General features: G+C 37.0%; 2 protein-coding genes across 4 annotated transcripts in view; both read right to left on the reverse strand.

Moving 5' to 3' along the window:
• Positions 1 to 419: 419 nt before the first annotated feature.
• inpp5kb (inositol polyphosphate-5-phosphatase Kb) lies at positions 420 to 14745 on the reverse strand. 3 transcript variants are annotated; one of them, XM_024261753.2, is made up of 13 exons: positions 14633 to 14745; positions 12323 to 12379; positions 9667 to 9771; positions 8937 to 9045; positions 6691 to 6807; positions 6196 to 6371; positions 5996 to 6107; positions 5122 to 5231; positions 2700 to 2922; positions 2487 to 2624; positions 2328 to 2411; positions 1344 to 1448; positions 420 to 565 (listed from the first exon to the last, which is right to left on the reverse strand). In XM_024261753.2, the coding sequence occupies exons 2-13, from the start codon at positions 12364 to 12366 to the stop codon at positions 497 to 499; spliced, it is 1392 nt and encodes a 463-aa protein (XP_024117521.1). In that variant the 5' UTR covers positions 12367 to 12379; positions 14633 to 14745; the 3' UTR covers positions 420 to 496. The 3 variants fall into 3 exon arrangements, with proteins under 3 accessions (XP_024117521.1, XP_036071237.1, XP_024117515.1); XM_036215344.1 differs by lacking the exon at positions 14633 to 14745 and having other exon boundaries at positions 12323 to 12783; XM_024261747.2 differs by lacking the exons at positions 12323 to 12379; positions 14633 to 14745 and adding an exon at positions 9899 to 11857.
• A 1734-nt stretch (positions 14746 to 16479) lies between these two features.
• Positions 16480 to 21184, reverse strand: part of pitpnab (phosphatidylinositol transfer protein, alpha b) — a gene marked incomplete in the record, with an annotated part of 17101 nt that continues 12396 nt past the window's right edge. Inside the window, 1 exon segment of the mRNA XM_024266084.2 lies at positions 16480 to 20601.

Consider the following 21184-nt stretch of genomic DNA (forward strand, 5'->3'; position numbering starts at 1 on the left):
ACTGCTGCACTGCCCAATGTCAAATTTCCCTTTAGGGTTTTTTTTTTTTTTTGAAAACTGAATTAAATTTGTTTTTGAATGTAGGGTTTCTGCCTTTGTTTGATGAATGAATGAAAAAAACACGTGGTGATCACAGTCCAGTAAGATTACATTCATGATATTTACATTTCCTTCTTGAGATGATTTCATTTTATTTACTTTTTTCATGCAAAGGCCTCAAAAAAATTCTAATTATGCTTACTATAGTCTGCAAAGAAACTTTAAACGCTTTTGTTCATCTTCATCTTTTCTACAAAAAAACTTATTTATTTATTATATTTGCTTATGATTTAATTTGTGTCCCTTAACAAAAAACAAAACACCCAGCTTGATCTTTCCAGCTCTTTATTATAAAGTTTAGGAAGTAAGTCATCTTAAGATTTTTGAGCTTTTTTTAGGCTGAATTGTATTTATGTTCTGGAGAAAAAGAAAATAAAGTAGATCAGAGAATTTGTTCTTATTTCTTGATCCCGTTGATGTCCTCAGGAGTGAGGCCCTCTGCGGCAGTACGCTTTGATTCCATGATCTGCAAAGCAAAACAAAAATCATTTTTACATGTTACTGCAAGAAAATATTGATCAAAGATATGACCTCTCAGGCTGGTCTCTGGTCTGGATTAAATACAGAGTTGTGTCAGGAAGGATGTAAAAATATGGCAGACTTAAGTGTGAGGGTCGGTGAAAGCTGATTCACTTTCAGATATATTCCCCCTGATATGATATACCGAAAGGTGAATAATCCCAAGCACTTAATTTACCGAGATTTTACAGCTACACTTACAAATTAGTCTTTAAATTTCTTCTATATCATGTTCCCTTTTAACATGGGGAAAATAATTGTTGTGAGTGCAGTTTGATGGTCATCCACAGGATATTTTTAAACCTGTTTAGCCTTTGGAAGTGACTTGATTTGTATTATTACGAGTTTGTAATAAATTGGATTATAGCATTCATAAATAGTCAAAAATAATAACTTTAGTTGTTTAGTTTCATGTATTTCTTGTGATTTTTGACTTAATTTCACTTTTGTTTGATAAAACAAGGCTTAATGACGCAAACTCATTTGATAAGGATATATTTTAATATTTTGATTTTTGCCCTTTTTTGCATTTACAAAATAACATGTTTTTTTTTTAATAAAAACTGTTCAGGATTTAAAGTTTTTAATGTGATAATTTGCTTGGATGCAAATTAATTTTGTAGATGAACAATGAAACGATGACAAGTTCTTTTCACTCTAAAGCACTTTAGGCTGTGCAAATGTACATGAAAAGCGGTCAACAAAAAATGATTGATTAAACTCACCTGGAAGTCGGCGCTGAGGCCAACAATGCTTTGCATGTTAGTACTGTAATAACCTAAGACAAATTCTCCTCCCAGCAAAGGGATCTTCGCTTTATCCATGGATATCTGCAGCCACAGATGCATGATGGTTAGGAGAGTGCTTGATTCATTTTAGCTTAGATCCAACATGCTTTAGGCTACGGTCACAAATACAACTGCCACCGTTTGATGGGGAGAAATCTTCAAGATTTCAGGCTGCCGCACGATTTTCTTGAAAATTGTTGACGTGGTCATGAATATAGACGGTTGAAGTTAGGCGACAACAGTGGTGGCCCAATTACCGGTCAACAACAGCTCTGATTGGACGATGTGTAAATGTCTCTGGACGATGGCTGTCTATATCAAGTCCAGTGGCATATAAAGAATTGGCCATTCTGGACCACTGGTCATTTGCAACTCAGATTTTGAGCACACGTTATAATCTTTTTAGACGAAATGTCTCCCAAGAAAGCACAATGTTCTGTTTTCTTTGTATTTTTCTCAGCATTAACCAGAATTTGTTAATACGCAGGTCTCTGAGTCGCTATAGCGCTATTAACGCCATGATGAGTCTCCTCTGTTGGACACCACGGTGGCCACCAGATTGATGCCTGGTCATCGCCTATCACCCAAGTCAACAGTCTTCGTTGTACGATTTCCAACAATCTGATAGTGGCAGTGGGATGGCAGCACAGGGGCAGGGCAGTGGCTGGAGCCTGGCAGTCTGAATCGGCCAATCATCGGACAATTTTGACGGCCTCGGAGACCCTCCTACTGCGGCCTCCCGCCTATCACTGGACCTCCAAATGTACCCGGGCGGCCACTGACCAATGTCAAAAAAACGTCCGCGAGCTGTAAAATTGTAACTTTTTCTTAAAACCTCCACGCCCACGTGAATAACTTGCATTTAGGTCGCTGTGCGGTGGCGTTTTGGAGTATGTGACCGCAGTCTCACTCACACTTTACCTGGATGACTTCATTTATCTCCGGAAGTTCGTTCTCTCGAACCCAAACAAAACTCTCGTAGTCGGAGGCGCTCTTGAATCCAACCTGCAGGTCGATAATCCCTTCAAGTTAAAATGTATCCAACATCTTTTTTTTTCACCCACACATCCGTCAGATTACCTTATACAGGCCGATCCAGTCCCACGTGGATGACATGAAGTCTTCCAGGACGGTGTAGGTCAGAGGGGCGTTCTCGTCAGCGCTCCACACACCCAGAGGAGACAAACACACCAGCGGAGTGTCCCAGCATTTCCTCATCTACAGAGTCAATAGAGATAAAACTGTAAGTGTTTCTGAGGAGAAGAAACCTCAAAGTCTCTAACTTTTCCTCACCTCCATGGTGAAAGTTGCGATGACGGGCTTATGGTCACTGACCCCGTAGCTCATGTCACTTGTGTAGGTGTTCTGGTTTACCAGGATGGGATCTTCATCGTCTTCATTGACTGTAGACATGGAGGCCTTCTCATCTTCATCGTCGATGTCCTCTGACGGTAAACTCTTGGGTTTGACCCGCCAGAGGATCCGATCCGTCCAGGCGGGCTTCCTTTTCTTACCACTGACAAAGATGGAGACAGAAGTCATTTTGGAGTCCTTCAGTCCTAAACTGAAGCAGAACTCCATTTCATTTGTTTTCAAATTTGTGTCAGGAACAAACAAAGTGATGTAAAAAAAAAAAGTGCTGGTGAAATAACACAAAGACGACACACGTGCAGAATTTAGTGTCTACAGTGCAGCATGCAGAAATGTGGGTTTCTATGGGTTTGGGGTTTTTAAGCAGGAGTCCCTCTGGGCGTGACAGCAGATTGAGGGCCACCGGTGGCCCCCTTTGGAGCGTAGCCTCATATTTACGTTTAATAACTTATTAAATCCTTGAAATTATTGCTAAGACAAACCCCTTTATCCATCGTGTGTTGTTTTGATTTTTATAGTTCCTTTGGATAAATATGAAAAAATGTGAATTTTCCCCTTTTATTTCTTACAAATGCTAACATAGCACTAACATCTAAGCTAGATGAAGTTCATGCACGGTGCTTGAAATCTGGAAAAATGTCTACAAACACTAACAGGACTGCATATACATCACCCAGAATTTATCAGCTACTTTGCTTTATATTAAATGTCATAAAACTTTTATAATTGATCCATCAAACAAATGACAAATATGACTTTAAACTGGGTGATGAATTGTGGATGTTTGTATGTGATCATTTATACTTGACAATTAAAAACAGGGTTTAAAAAATTAGTTTTTATTGTTGAAAGTCCAAAAATAGTTGGAATACATTTTATGTACACAGATATCTTATTGATCCATTCAGAATAAATTCTGAGTGAAGTAGAAGGTTGGTTGTGTTGTTTCTGTGAAGCTTTTGAGGTTTAATATTGCTAGAAAAAGGGACCAACCATCCATTTTCAGGACTTTCTCTATCCCTTTTGGGGTCACAGAGTTGCTGGAGCCTATCCTGGCTGTTGGGCGAAGACGTGGTACACCCTAAACGAGTCACCAGTCCTTTGGACTCACACTTATGACTCCTTTTCATCTGAGTAATCCAGATCGGGCCGGACTGGACTGGACTTTTGAGCGTCCATTTTTGGTCCATAGAAAAATGGGCGGAGCTTCTGTCGTCACACGATGTAATCCATTGATTGGTGGAAAGGAAGTGTCCGACCAACACTTTCCCCGACTCAAGATCCAAACTGAAAGACGGATAACCCCCAACCCCCACCGTCCTTTCTCTCTCACCCGACCCCCGCGGCCGAAGAGTGTCCGTTATCGATCCATGCTCATCAAAAACACTTCTGATCGCGCTTTGTAAAACATTTATTGGGGAACATTGGAGTATAGTTCTACATAAAGAGTTTTTTTTTTCTTTTTAACTCAGAACAATGGATTGTTCCTCCGTAGAGTCCGACTTCATCCATAATAAAAGCCTGCTCTGGATTATAATGATCCTACGCGGTTATCTTTTTCATTTTCCCTCTGTTTCTGAGTCTACTGATGCAGCTTCTCTTTCACTGTGGTCAAACCGTTTTGACGCACAGCTACGTTATCAGTCTACACCCCGCATGCGCTTTGATGGTCCAACGGAATTAATGGGAACACTAAGTTGAATTCCCGGACCATTTTAAACCGGCCATGAGGAGACTGGTCTGATCCGTACTGCTGAGTGGAAACGAGGTATTACATGCACACCTAGGGGCAATTCAGAGTCACCAGTTAATCTATGAGGCATGTTTTTGGACTGAGGGAGGAAGCTGGAGTTCAAACGCATGGATGAGGAGAACATGAAGCAGTTACTTCACACTGTGAGGCAAGTCCAATAACTATAAGGTCAGGGTCAAGGTGTTTAAAACCTGGAAAAACATGCACACACTCCGGAGGAATCACATTTAAACCATCCAGTAATATTTCGTCTCATTTGTTCACAGCTTTATAGTATCCGTGGGTCTTTATTAGGTGGAAAATAAAGGTGGTAACTATGTGGCTACCATCAGTGTCTCTAAGCGTTTCTATAAAACAATACTTATATAGTGCTGGTCAAGACAAGCAGATGTGAACACATAAACTCTGTTGTTGCCTTTCTAAAGGTGCAGTGACTGCAAACCTAAAGTGAAAACACAGAAACATGACGTCTTACTTCAAACCCAACCACGTCTTTGGAGATCTGTGTGAAATTCAAACAAAGCCAAGAGCGATGGTGATATTTTTAAAGGGTTCTGAGTATTCTTGTGTGGTTCATTTGCGATACGTTACCTGGTATCATAGGTGTCAGATTTACAGTCAAACTTGTAGGTGGGTTTGAAATTAAGCGGCCCTTCTTCAAACTCCTGCAGGAAGGGCTCCTTCTTCTTCATCATGATGAGCTGCAGGCACATGAAGTGAATCAGAATGTGTGTATTAATCTCAAACAGCAATTAGAACCATTGACTGTACATGAGAACTGGACTGAGTTCCAAACAGGAAGTAACCGCTGGTTCCAAGAAGCTAAAATCTCACAGACTTCTATTGAGAAATAAGCAGCTATTATTCACTCAATATATTTGTGGGGGTGTGGCCTTCCAACAAAATCACATCTGATTGGTGAGAGAGATTGCAATAGAAAAGCTGACTGAAACCATCTAGGACCAATCACTGTTTAGTGACGACGTCTGGCTCCAGTACGGGGAAAAATGGTGACTGATTGATGTCATGTCAGTGGAACTGGAAATAATACAATACAAGTTTTAATGTCACTATCCCTTCATACAAATGCATTACAGGAAAAATGAAATAGTGTTTTCTAGAACCCTGAGAGTGCAGGTTAAAAACAATAAGACAAATTCATTAAAATGATCCAGCACTGGAGTATAACCGGAGCCAGCAATGATGCACCAAGTCACCACTGGAGGCATACTCCCAAAACAAATCCACTTTTTGTGTAGAGCGGGAATACACAACTCCAGGCCTCCAGTGCCGCAGTGTCTGCATGAGTTCCAGATATCCAAGCCCTACTCGTGACTGATTACCTGGTTCAGGTGTGGATAAAATTATTAAATCTGATCAAGATGACGACAACCACAAAGTATCCTCAATCTACACAATATAAACTAAAGGGTCACATGACAACCTCTGACCAGAACTGGCCTACCTGGTCCTTGCTCCACAGCAGATTGAGACGTCCACTGTTGATGGACGACCGCAAAAAGTGCAAGCCGTGATCTTGGATCCGGAAGTTCAGATCCCCCAAGCAGAAAACCACCCTGAAAGAGAAGATCACCGTATCACCGTATCGTATGACATCGTGACCTGTAGACCACATCTGTGTTAGAGTTTCATCTCGGCTCTGACTTGTGGTCCAGGACGTTGGGCGTGTCAAACATGTCGAACTCCTGCGTCTCCAGGATGTACTCCAGCTCGTCCACACGCTGCAGGGCGTTGCCCATGTGAGCTGCAAGGTGGCAGTTGAGGAAACAAACCATGTGGCCGTAGAAGGAAAAACGCACGGACACTCCTCCTTTATTACCCTGGACCCAAAACACAGATGAGGATGACTTTAATCTGTCAATTTATTTAAAAATAGACACAAAAAAACTGCTTCTCATTGTGGTTAATATGTTACAGATACTACATGAAGTACTAAAAAATGTATTTTCATGGTACAGTGCTTTAATTTTAGTCTTTGTGTGTGAGTTCTGTTTTCTGGTCCAAGTTGGTGCACATTTCACTTCACAAACACAATGGTCGCTTCATAAAGACAGTCTGATGCCAGCAGGATTCCTGCTGTTTAATAATGTTCTGCTGCAAGGTTCAGGGCTAACTAGCGCCGGCGTTCACAGCTCTCACCCAGTAGCCGAAAATGCCCGTGCGAATGTAGGTGCTCTGGATGTTTCTGATGAAAGGGAGGTGCATCTGTTTGGCAAAAACCAGCAGAAGCAAACCCTGCATCCGCACAGAAGTGACCTGGAGACACAAGAGAAGCAGAAAGAGACTTTGTGGATTTTGAATTATTTGGCAGAAATTATTTAAATTAAACATCCACTCTTCTAGGTGAGATAAAGCACACAATTCTGAGCTCTAGGACGATCAAAACAGCTAAAAACTACAGATAATGCTCCCAAGTTATAAATTGAAAAAGCACTAAGGGTTAAAATGTTTTTATACTATAAAAAAAACATTTATTTAGAAGCATAGACGTTGACTTTTAAACATAGAAGTTTAAAAAAAAAATCCTCTTATGTTGAGCCAGCCCCTAGAGGTCATTCGAGGAAGTGCAACATCTGAGATTTTCAGGTTTGATTCAAAAACAAAAGCAGTTCTCTCTTTAGTTAAGGGTTTAAGGATCCGCTATGATGCAAATAATGTTTTTTGTGTTTTTAACAATTATATTGAGTTTGGGTCAAAATTGACCCATCTTTAAGTGCAAAAATGGGTCAATTTTGACCCAAACTCAACATGAGAGTAACAATTCTGATTGAAATTTGGTACTTAAGACATGGTAAAAATGTTTCTTTAACCCTCATATTGTGTTTGGGTCAGAACTGACCTGTCTTCAAGTGTAAAAAAGGGGTCAAATTCGACCCAAACACAATATAAGAGTTACAAATGTGATTAAGATTTGGCACTTAAAATATATTAAAAAAGGTTTTAATAAAAAACGTTATGTTGTGTTTGGGTCAAAATTGACCCGTCTTCAAGTGTGTTAATGGGTCAATTATGACCCAAACACAAAATAAAGGTTAAAAATACGATTGAGATATGGTATTGAGACATGGTAAAAATGTTTCTTTAACCATCATATTGTGCTTGAGTCAGAATTGACCTGCCTTCAAGGGTGAAAGTGGGTCAAATTTGACCCAAAAACAAAAGAAGGGTTAAAAATGCGATTGAGACATGGTACTTGAGATATGTTAAAAATGTTTCTTTAAAAAACCTTTATGTTGTGTTTGGGTCAAAACTGACCCATCTTCAGGTTCAAAAATTGGTCCATTTTGACCCAAACACAATATAAGGGTTAACCATCATATTGTGCTCAGATCAGAAATGACCTGTCTTGAAGTGTGAAAGTGGGTCAAATTTGACCCCAAAACAATATAAGAGTTAAAAATGCGATTGAGACATGGTACTTGAGATATGTTAAAAATGTTATTTATCCCTTATATTGTGTTTGGGTCAAAATTGACCCACCTTCAAATGTGAAAATGGGTCGATTTTGACCCGGACTCACAAGGGTTAAAGAACTGATAAAAAAATGACACTTGAGATATGTAAAAAATGTTTCTTTAAAAATTGGATTGAGATATGGTATTGAGATTTGGTATTGAGATATGGTGAAAATGTTTCTTTAACTCTTATGTCGTGTTGGGGTCAAAACTGACCCATCTTCAAATGTGAAAATGGGCCAACTTTGACCTGAATACAACATAAGAATTAAAAATCTGATTGTAAGATGGTCAAACTGTTTCTTTAAAAAACCTTAATGTTATTTTTGGGTTAAAAGTGACCCGTCTTCAAATGTGAAAATGAATCAACTTTGACCCGAACACAATTTACGAGTGAACGTTATTGTGGCATTTTTCTGATTATAGAGAACATCTATAATGAATATTAAGCACAAAATTGCACTTCTGAGTATTTCTTCAAAGAAATGGCTGTGAATCAGGAGCAGATGAAAAAATGTTGGTAAAAGAGCATATCTGTGATGTCAAAAATACACTGGGCGGGACACAAACTCCCTGCTAGCCCATTCTGAAACATCTACCCGACGACAACTAGATCCATGTACGTCTTCATTTCCTCGTCCATGGCTGGATAGCTCTGATGCTGCTCGCCATTTTTATTGTTAGTTTGGAGAAAAGCTAACAGGAGAGCATGTAAACAGAGAGCTCTCAGCAACTATGAGGATTACGGGGTTGCTCCGCCCACAATTTCTAATGAACAATTGCCAATCTGTAGAAACTATGTCCTATTTTTATTTTGGCCAATTAAAACACCACTGCTGTTAAAATCGATCAAAAGATGGTCAGTGTGGGTCTGTAAATGTTTTTAATTAGAAGTTTTACCTAAAAAAAAGGTAAAAAGTTTCTGTTTACCTTCACAAAGCCTTTAGATGCGAGTGTGTTCATGAAAAGGTGGCTCCAGGAATCCTCCCACATCAGGTCTGACATGAACTTCACTGGGGTCGCTCTCACTTCTTGCAAGCTATAGGTACAAAAACACAACAATAAAGCCCGACAACAAATCCAGGAAAGTGGTAAAAACCACAGAGACTAGTGTTAAATGACTAGACAGATATTGTTTATAAGACAGAGAAGATTACTGTTTGTCTACGGATGCAACAACTAAAAAAAAAACAGGAAAGATGGAGGAGCTGGAATGAGTTTGTATTTACTGTCAGGATAGATTGACTTTAAACAGACTGTATGTCTGTAGAGTTTTGGTCTCCAATGAAAACTTTTGCTCATAATAAGAGATAAAGGTGTTTTTTTTATTGTATTTTGTAAAAAAGAAGGAAAGTAACAAAAAATATATTTTTAAAACTCTTTTTTTATATAATGAAATATTAAAATGTAAATGAGTTTTGCTCCCTAATTACTGCAAAAATAAATCTTAATAAAGAAAAAAGATGATATTTCTATAGAAACATGTATTTTTTCTTCAGTCTTGGAAGAAAAACAATTATATTTATAACATTTTTCAATGGAAAAATGTTTTAGTTTGGAAAAAAAAAAAATTCTCTTAAAATAAGAATTTTTAGCAGAAATTGTTAAAGATTTTTCAAATTTGAATACATTTGAACTTTTTCCTGCAGTGTTATCTCACCCGATCACATAAAGGTCTGTGGGGGGAAGGGCATCAAGATGCAGCAGTGAAGTGACGTCTTCAGGAGGTTCTGCTGTGGCGACGTTCCAGGTCACCATGTGCAGCCTGCCGAAACACAACACAACTTTCATGTGTATTGCTGTCGATTTCCCCCCTTAGAAAGGTCAGAGGTCAAACAAGAGAAGCTTTGACAGCATCCTTTTCTTTTGAGGGAGTCCATGAATTCCTCCACCTGAACGCGTCCGTCGGCGTGAAGCGTCCACAGAGCTGGAAGGCTTCGTCCAGCCGGCGGGACACTTCCTCGCCGGCCTCATCGTCAGAGCTCAGGTCTTCGATGCAGGTCATCAGCTGGGACAGGCGCTGCCGGAGGACCGTTTTGGACCTGGAGCCCTGAGACGTGGAGCTGCCGGTGCTGTCTGAACGCCCCCGTGGGCCGTCTGGTAAAGAGTCCATCTTTGAAGGGAAAGGAAGTCCAAACGGGCTCTTCTTGTAGCAACAAATATGTAATGTTTTTTTTTTCTCAAAGTCTTGATCCAGTTGTAGGTCCTCCTCTCTGTTCCAGGGGAAGTGATGCAAACTGAGCTCTAGTTGGTGCCCGTGTGGTCACGCAGCGATGGAGCGACCTCTGACAAAGCCGCGGGGTCGACTCAGGAATGTTGGCAGGAGCCGGTCCGGTTTGCAGACGGACGTGTGAATGTGTGGGCGGCTGATCCTCCATCACTGTGAGCATTGTTGCAGAGGGTTGGATAACCCTTTAGATCCCCTGTAAGAGGTTTACTAGCAGCACTCCCGTTATTGGAACAATGCATGAAACCTCACTCATGCAGCAGGGGACAGAGCACAATCGCTTCAGATACGACTTGGCTTCAGTCCAGCCTCGGATAATGTAGGGAGGCTTTCAAAACCCAGAGATGGAGGAGGTTCAATGAAGTTTTGAACTTGATTAGTTTCCATTTTAGATAAAAAACTAAGGATGTGTTTCGGCGATACAATATGTATCGCAAATTAAGGGTGTGTATTCGATACACATCTCTATACATGGTCCACAAATCGAAACATTAAGGATTCGACTAACTTTCTGGTGAAACGACACAATTCTTTCACCAAAACCACTAAAATATAGATTCTTATTCATTTGGCATTTAAAGCTCTAAATAATAATGCATGGTATTTGATAGAGAAACGTATTCAGGTATTGACTTGGAAGAAGCAAACTTATGATCGCAGGTACATAAAAAGACAAAGACGATAGAAATAAAACTGAAAGAGAAACCACAGTTTTGAAGAAATCAATTACTGTATTTTCTGGAGTATAAGTCGCAGTTTTTTCATAGTTTAGCAAGTGGTGCGACTTATACTCAGAAGCAACTTTTTTTTTTTTTGTTTTGTTTTTTTTAGACATCAGTAGGGTCGTATTTATGTTATTTTCCCAATAAACACTGGTTTTCTTTTAGCGGTTGTTTCTGATCACAACCACTAGAGGCCACTGCATCTAAAGTATTTTTTACTGACGGTGGCAGAAGAAGAAGTGTCGTCCAAAACAAACATGGAAGAGAATCTGATTGTTTTCCTTTTATACTTTGATATTTTTCTTATAAAGAACAATAAATGAATGAAATGGTTTATTTCAATCAGGTCATAATACATGACATAACATATCACTTAATGAATCACAAGTAGATCGCTTGAAAGGGACTGGAAGGAAATATTTGGCAATATTTAAAGAACTATCACCAAATAAAGTATGGTGATATTTCACTGAATCGATATTTTCTTACACCTCTATCAAAAAATGAAATGTTTCTGATTAACTGATGCCGACAAAATTAAGTCGTGATCTGGAGAAAGGATGTGGAATAAACAATTCTGGAAAAATACGAAGACGGAGTGAACGACACACTTTTTGCCTTAAACTGTAAAATTGTGTTTAACATATTCTAGCATTTATCACAATATAAAGGAAATTATACTTAAAATAGCATTTCTGGGTGTTTTCAGTTTGTTGTGAATCAGGAAAAATGTTTGAAAAAGAGCTTATTTGCGACATGAAAACCTCCCATCCACTTGATGATCATCATTTACGTGTTTTTTTATGGTCTTTTATGTTTTTACATTATGAAGTTTTTGTCGTCTAACTTGTCATGGGAAGGGGAAGTGAATTTCTAATGTAGCAAGAGCCTCTCTGCAGAAACTATGTTCTAGAAAACGACACAGTTTGGCAAAAATTCATAATTATGATTAAAAGTCCACTTTTAAAATAGATTTAAAAATATCAGAGTGGGTCTTTATGAAAATAAATTGCAACATAACTTTTTAGAAATAGTTAAATCAACTATCTTTCATGTTTTATAAAGAATTTAAAGTCAAAAGTTGTGTAAAAATTATGAAAATGATCTATATTTATAACTAGAAGATGAAAATCTTCAAATCAGCCCAGATTATCCTGGCAGCTCACGTCTCACAGTCACATGCAGAGTTTCAGGCACATTCCTTCACAAGTTTAAGTGGATAACTGAGCCGCTGGTAGGAACTGTTTACCAGAGACTTAGAATCTGGATTAACAAGCTGCTTACAAAGATCAGATCATTCTTTTTTCCGGATCATTTTCATTTTTATTTTCATTTTTTTCCCAGTATCCCTTTCTGCCGTCTCTTACCTGCAGCCGTCTCTCCCACCAACGGGAAATCCTCCAGCACTCATTTTTTTTAGAATCCTGCAGGCACATATAGAGGAAAAGGCTATTTTTTTATTTGTTAATGTGGAGACAGTGAATAAAAATCCTGAAAGCGCATAATCACATCTGATCACTGTTAGGTTTAGTCGTGTTAGAGAGAAAAGTCTCCTTTAAGTGCAGCTATGGAGACAATCAGGATTCTAATGTGCTAAAATTAAAATAAAACTCAACTAAAGTTTATACATGAGTGAAAAAACAATGTTTTTTTATTATTTTATTTTATTTTTATAATAATGTTAATTATAGACCAAAAAACAAATATTTCCCTAAAATAATGTTGTGATCAGAGGTAAGATTTTAAATAAAGACCAAAATAAATCTTATTTTTTTATTGTTTTGTCTGAAAATATTCTTTTTTATAACCTTCTTGCTAGTAATAAAAAAAAAAAAAACCATCAAACTATGGTAAGAATTTTAATAATGTTCATGTTTTCTTCTTGTTAAGCCAAAAACTTGATCAGCATCTTCTATTTTTAATATTGTGGACCCAAGCATAAAGACAAATAGTAAAAATGTCAACATTATGGATCTTTTTTAATCTGATAATAATAAAGTTTAGTTTAAAAGAATGAATATTATAAATCTGAAGGCTGAAACAAACAGTGAATAATGCTTAGAATTATAATTTTGAGTTTATGCAAAGCATTCTAAAAAAAACTTCACACAAATCATTTTAAATGATAAAAAAAAATCATTTATGAATGTTTTTAATGCAAAAATAAGAGCCGGTTGTTTATTTGATAGTTTTGCTCATGTCCACCAGGTGGCAGTGTTTCATTTTATGAGGAAGTTTCCAGTGTTCTTGGAGTGGAGAACTGGACAGACGTTCATTTGTTGATGAGACTGAGCAGTGAACTCACGTAGAAATATGTAGAGCACCCTTACTGTGTTAGCCAGCACCGCAATGATGCAGATCGAGTTTTTACAAACCCTAATGCTAATAAAATCTACCGATGTGAATACATTCTGTACGCTGGACAAGATCTGCCACTGCAGCAAGAAAAAGTAACTGTACAAACAAAAAAGATCGGTGGAAATAGAAAGAAATGATGTAAATAGAAAGAAATGCATCACTGTAAATATAAAATAGAAGATTATAGTTTTATTGTGAAAGTACAACAGGGGTTTTATTTAGAAAACCTGCTTCCTGTTTCTCCAGCTCTTTACAACAAAATTGAGCGACTGGAAATAGAAGTACTGTGTAAAGCTTGCATTACAGAGCGACAAATGTCTAACGCAGAAATAACAGAAGTGATGTAAACATTCTGATTGATTAATTAATCAATTAATCTATGTTTGTGTCAATACAATGGAGATGCACCACAAATGGTCCAGTGGAAATCAGTACGTGTTCTTTTTAATATTTTACTCTCAAGAATTCACTTCCATTGTGGCTTTTTTGTTTGCAGCTTTTTTTATTTGTAGAAATTCTTTTTTGTTTGCAAAGTTACTTTTTTTGCTTCTATGGTGGGTCTCGGCCACTGAAGGTTTCTGAAGGGCTTTTCCTGTTTTTTTTCAAAATGGCTGCCTCCATGAAATCTCAAAAACACTTTTGGTGGGAAAAAGTTTTAGTTAATTTTCCAGACTTAGTGGTGAGAATAAATCATCTGTCTATTCATTTTTTTTAAATGACTGCATTGAAAGAAGGAGAAAATGGTTTATTCTTAATATCACAGTTTGTATCAAATTTAGGACAAAAAATTTCATGAATATTTAATATTTTTGCTTCTGAAATTAACATTGATGTGAGTAAAATTTAAATAAATATTGTAATTGATGCGGTCTATATTTCATTAAAAAAAAGAAAAACAATATACTAAATTATTTTCATGGGTTTGAAAGGGTTAAAAAAAGCTTAATTTTGGAAAAAGTGAATTTTTTGTCAATTATTTGATGTAATGGGCTTTATGGTTTCTCCCATTTTCTGTAATTAAAAAGTGTAAAGTGTAAAAAAGAATTTAAATAAGAAAAAAGACTTCAGAACAAATGGATTGAATGAATGAATGATTAAACACCAAACTCATCGTGACTGAAGGAGCTCAAACAATTCTTCACTTTAACAGATTTTGTCTTACAAAATGTCCTTATTTTAGATCAAACTTCCCAAATATTGAACATTTTAAACATTTAAACTTTTTCCAAACAAAGTAAAGAATTAAGTAGGTTGTTAAACATTTTGGATTGAAGCTAGACTCACATCATCATTAAAGTCATTCAAAGCAGAAGTCCTACCGTCAAGAAGATGTTGGAAATCTCTTTGTTCTTCTCTGTTGTTGGTTTTCCGTTTTTCATCAGTTTTCGGTGCTGCTGTGTTGTTTTCAGCTGATGCCCTTTTGGATACAAGTTTCTTTCACACACACAACCACACACCCCAACACACACACACACACACTCCACAACAGACTTAGACCATAACATCGGATTAAACTCCAATCCCAGGTTGACCAATCAGAGAGTTTGCATGAATAGACATTTCTGTTTGACTGACGCACAATCTTTAGTTAGAAAAAGACTCACTTTGTGTTGAAAAGTAATCCTCAACTTTCTCAATAGTGTGGAATGTGTTTGGTGCTGTAATTAAGTTCTCGGTTTTTTCTATGAGGCTTTGGAAAAAATAATTTGCACTGATTTACTGTTTAGAGATTTTATTTTTACTATTTTCTTTATATATATATACTGTATATATACAGTATATATATATATATATATATATATATAATGTTAAGAAAGAAAACAATCTGTTTAGGTTGAATCCATTGCATTTAGTCAAAGGAGTTTTAAAATGAAACAGGAAAATGTTGAATACTCATATAGTGGTATTAAAATTAAGTGAATAAAAAAATTAAATTTAATCAAACTCCTTTTTTAAGTATGAAAGAGATTTGCTTGCTTTGCTTTACACACACAATCAAATCCAAAGATCATCTAAAAGTCGTGTTTAAAGGGTGGATCTTTGACAATCTCTGAAGCTCTGAAGTCAAATCAGGTCTTTTTATTAGATTTCCCCCAAAGAAACTGGACAAAATCAGGGAAAAAATCAATAAAAACCTAAACATGTGTGCTAATTAATCTTAAAAATAAAAATAAAAGTGCATCACTGTGTGTATCTGTGATTGCTGCTCGTCCGGACGCATCCAAACCAGTTTGTGAATGTAAACTTATCCATGTGTGATATAAAAGATAGTAAAGTTTAACTGTTTTACACAAAGAAAAAGAAGAAAAATGTGCAAAAATCTATTTTTTCCCTGATACTTTCAGAGAAAAGTACCTTTTATTCATTTTAAATTGTTTCATTTGCTTTGCATTGTGGTCTCTTTTATCTTTATACTTTTTATTCATAAATTTGATCTATTAAGAACCATTCCATCAGTACATTTTCATCAAATCTATGTCTAAAGGGAAACTCCAACTTCTTCAAAGCACCTCTGCTAACGTACCACCTTTGAGCCTGCATGTATTCTGCAGGAACTATTAGGTAGACGGTCTGCAGGATTTGTGACCACATACTTTCATGCACACACGTTTGTACGCTTTAAAGGGTTGGCATTTAAGCGGAGAAGGTCAGCCGGCGAGCAGCTCTGCACCTCACATATGGTGGATGTGAGCATTCAGAGACATGAAAGTGGGATTGAAATGAATATTTTACTCTGTGAAATACACATTTCTGTTTGCTTCTTTATTACAATGTATTACAAAAATTCTATAAAAAAAAAAAAAAAATATTTGCAATTTAGCCGTACTTTGGCAGGTGTGTTATTTGTAGAATTATTTACAGCATATTAGTTAACTTATTCTTCTTAAAAAATCATTTTGTTGAAATGTAGTCATTAAACAAACTGGCATCCAAAGGGTAAGAACTAAATACATGAAATTATATTTAATTTTACTCATTAATGTCTTTTTTGTTGTTTTGGATCTGACATTTAAGTCTGTTTTTTTCTTAAAATGGATCTTTCAAAATTAATATTGATCGTATTTATTTAAAAAAATTAAATTCTTGCAGGTTTTTTTTTTAAAAGCAGAGACTTTTTTTTTAATAAAAGAAAAATCACAATCAGTTCACACAAGAACACAGAAACTTCAGTTGCTTAATTCCATTTTATTGTTTCTTTACATCTCCGATTTACAGAAGTGTTATTAGAGAAGATGACCAAAAGGCACAAATTCACAATAAAATAAAGAAAATGGGAGACCAGATAACAGGAGTGAGGGAGATTTAAAAACATTTCGGGGGTAATTATGGAAATATTTGGTTTCCTTATACTCTGATTTTAGAAATTACAGAATCTATCAACAGATTTCTATGAGATTGTCTCTGTCAAAACACCTTCTCTCACAAATCTGCATGTTCAGGCTCCTAGAATGGAAAAAAACATCCTCATTTGAACATTTTTGTTACCCCTCCGTGAAGCTAAAAAGTCCAGCAGCCTCGTAGGTTTGATAGAAGATGCTTGCAGACAAAAGGAGGGCAGATCCCGAATGCTTTGAAGCTTCGCTTCGTGCTCACCCCCAAGCTTAATTAAGCCTGCCGCTCCATGTTTCAGTGAGAGAAGCAAGAGTTGCTCAGAGACTGACAACAGAGATACAACAACATTCAGAACAAAAATATATTCATACACTGTCCTGCCAAAGAGACGTCTCGCAAAGGAGTCTTTGAACTATTGAAATATGGATTTAAATCTTTGAAAACTTCCAAAATTTCTACACATTCTAGCAGCTGCAGCTTAATTTTTAGACAACTACATGGTGGTCTAGGATTGTGGCTGGACAGCAGGATCAAGGAGGGCTTGCTGCACGTTTGGCAGGACAGTTTCATCTATATATGTGTGTTCATCTACATTTATTGATTTTACTATTTACAAGGTCAGTACATACAGTACGTCCACAGATCTCCATGATTTGATTGGTAGCCTCACAGACACAGAGCAAGATGATTGATGGAGAAGACATGGTTGAACGTTTAGGGTCGGTGGTATTTTCAGACAGAAAATGGAGTTTGTCAAAGCGAAATAATTATATAACTGAACCATAAATGTTGCATCATTTTATACCAATTGTGCAATGAAAAAAATCCCCAAAAGTTGATTTATTTTGAAAGGAGAAACCTAATTGAAATATTAATAGATTTCTGAAATTGATGAGAAGTTAGTAATGAATCTCGCCAAACCTTCCATGTTTTATGCACTTTAAAGTCTTTCTTTTTTCTTAAAAAAAACCCTCATAAGTGGGCCTTATAAGCCAGAAAGCCTCATACAAAGATTAATTATGATTGTGCTTGATGTTAAAAGCAATTTTGAGAAGTACACAGCATTTTCAACATTTTTGTCTTTTTATAGGTTGGGAACAATATTGGGCGTTATTGTAAATTCGCTAACGCGGCTAACTTGTAGCTAGCGTCAGACTGTGTGTTTTTACGTATTAGCTACAAGATTGTTAGTTAGCGTAGTCACAGTTTGTTTTAGCGATTTCCGTCAGTTTTTTAAAGGTTGAAAGGTTGAAAGTTACTGATTTTGTAAATATGCTAACATGGCTAATGTGTAGCAGTGTCAGAATGTGTTTTTTTATGAGCTACTAACAAGGTTAGGAGTTAGCATACTAAGAAAAACATTTTTTTTTTTAGTCAAATCAGACTGTTTTTTTTTATCAGTTGTAAATCAAGGTTGGGTGTTTTGGCAAATATGCTAATGCAGCTAATTTGTAGCAATGTCCGTGCGTTTTCACGTGTTACTAATAAGATTGGTAGTTAGCAAAGTCACAGTAACGCTTGTTTTAGCAGTAGCCTATGGTTTGTTGGGGGTTTTTTACGTGTTGTAAACAAGGTTGACAGCTGCTGGTATTGTAAATTCCGATTACACAGCTAATGTGTAGCAGTGTAAGACTTTTTACGAGTTACTAGCAAGGTTAATAGTTAGCATAGTTACAAACATTTTTTTTAGCCGTATCAGTCTGGTTTTTATGAGTTGCTAACAAGGTTGGGTGTTATTGTAAATATGCCAATGCGGCTAATGTGTAGCGGTGTTGGGCTACGTTTTTTTTATTTAGTACTAACAAAGTTGGGAATAATGTTTGTTTTAGCCCTATCAGTCTGGTTTTTTTGAGCGTTGCAAACAAGCTTGTGAGTTATTGTGAATAGGCTAACACGTAGCGGCGTCAGACTGTAATTTCTACGTGTTACTATCAAGGTTAGACGTTAGCGTACTCACGGTATCGTTTGTTTTACCTATATCACTTTGTTTTTTTAAGTGTTGCAAACATGGTTGGGAGTTATTGTGAATAAGCTAACGTGGCTAACATTGTAGCATCTTTAGAATTACTGTGAACACAGTTAATAAAGTCTGACTGACGAACGTATCGCTGACGCTTTTGTTTTGCTTATAGCGCCATATAGTTTGGAGACATCATTCTGAAAATGGACCATTTATTGACGGTGCATCTTATAATCCAGTGCGCCCTACAGTTCGAAAAATACGGTATCTCTAACAGGTCAATGCCGCCTTAAATTTTCAGAGCTTGAGCTCTTTAATCCCCAATAATTGCCAAAAAAAAAAAAAAGCGCTTAATCGGAACAGATTTTTTTTTAAAAAAAGGCTAACATTCAATCTGACTCCAAATACATGTGCAGAATTATCCTTTTCAAATATAAATTTTTACATATATATAATCGTATTTCTAAAAATAAAAAATAAATAGAATTTTTTTGATTTACTATTATTTACAGGCAAAAAAATGAATTTATGTCAATAAACTCGCGAAACATGATTACCTTTAGGGCTGTTGATGCAGGAATTATGGGAACCAAGGGCTGTAAAGCATTATGTGATTGGATTTTTACCACAACATTTAAGGTTTTTGTAAAGTAAGACAAAAGAGGCCGAGACGACGTGAAGGAAAAGGAGCAGAAAATGTCTGGTGTTCCTTTTTTTTTCTTTTTAACCCGGCTTAGCACCATCTCTCCTCAAAGATACACTATTGTGTGTAGCTCAGATACATTCATTCACACTTAACAAAAACACAACACACTAATGTTTCAGATCGGAGAAAAAAAAGTGAATCACTTCATGTAAAGACAGATGAAATCAAACCAGCGCTTAAAAAGTTGTTCCTCAGCAGCGTAGTTGCTCTTCAGCTAGACCTCTGCTTTGCTAATACTGATCTCACAGAACAGAAGAGTCAGATAAAATCACAACGATGAAAAAGAGACCATCATGTCATGACAGTTATTGCTATCGCTGGATAAGACCATTTATCCACTGGAGATGACCTAACGAGCAACAGGACGAGGGTTTTGGATGTCAAAGATTCATGGCGGTTTTCGTCGTCTCCACACGTTATTTTCGTGTTTGCATTTCCACATTTTCCATCACTGCATGTTCAAGAAGCAGCAAAATCATCACTGAAGAGCTAAAACAAATGTGTTTTTTTCTTTTTTTTCTTTAATGGCTGGAAACCGTACAATGCCACAGAAACACACACAAGCACACCAACACACTAACATAAGCGTGCACAGGCACACGGACTCACGAAGCAGCAGAAAAGGTTAACAAATGCCTCAGCATGTGGAAGCAGGTCCAGGGAGAGGAGAGGATTTCCTTTCTGGTCAGTCAGAACAGAAGCGTCGAGCGGTTTCTATGCTCTGGAATTGGACTTGAAAAGCAAAACCCAAGTGCTGCGTGCAGCAAATAAAAAGGATTTACTACGAACACACACACACACACTCACACAAACGAATCACAAAATCTGGACAAAAAGAGGAAATGAGAATAAACATACGGACACACCTACAGAACTTCAGACGTTTTAAAAATTGCTTTGCGTGTCTGTGTATGTGCATACAATTCCCCTCCCCTCTTAAACTATATATTTATATACACTGTTTGTATATCTCAAGTAGATAAATTATACTATTCTCTGTAGTTCAGGATAAGCAGAGAGAGAAGAAGAGGAACAACTGACAAGATCTATGCCGAAGGCTTCAGAGTATACATTTGGACACTAGGTGGACAAATCAAGTAAAGAACGGATGGGCCTTAAGGAAGGAAGGACTAGGTGGAAGAGATCAGCTGAATACTGAGAGTGGGTTGGGTCCAGATCCTTGAATACCAGATTCTACTGCTGGAGGTGGGTTTTGGACCAGCCAGTCAGATGTTGAGACAGTTGAGATAAAGGAGGATGTGAATCCGCTGGTGTCTGGGTATTCTGGTCTGGAATGCAAGACAGAAACAGAAAGGGGACAGCTTCAGACAAATGGTACTTCGTGAGCCCGAAAAGTCGACATAATAGGAAAAAGGGGGTGGAGTTAGAATTAACTCAAGCTGTTTGACTGATAATGTGTGTAATTTTGATGTAAAATCTAAATACTAAATGCCAATGAATAGTCTATTTTTGAACTTCTGTTATATGGCACACCAAGCTATAAGGCACATTGAGCGAGACAAAAGAATCATAGACAGGTCCGCCATTCATGCTTTTTTAACTGCTTTCACAGTACTTTTAGAATATAACATGCTACATGATAGCCACATTAGCATATTAGGAATACCTATAACTCCCAATCTTGTTTGCAATACATAAAGACACAGACTGATAGCCTACCGCTAAAGCAAACCTTACTGTGGCTATGCTAACTCCCAACCCTATTAGTAACATGTAAAAAAACTATCGGACTCCGCTACATGTTAGCTACATTGGCGTATTCACAATACCTGAAATTTCCAACCATGTTTGCCCACAAGCAAACAAGCAGACAACGCTAACTCCCAAACTTATTAGTAACATGTAAAAAAA

This window comes from Oryzias melastigma, linkage group LG14 (assembly GCF_002922805.2).
Source record: "Oryzias melastigma strain HK-1 linkage group LG14, ASM292280v2, whole genome shotgun sequence".
Classification (NCBI taxonomy): domain Eukaryota; kingdom Metazoa; phylum Chordata; class Actinopteri; order Beloniformes; family Adrianichthyidae; genus Oryzias; species Oryzias melastigma.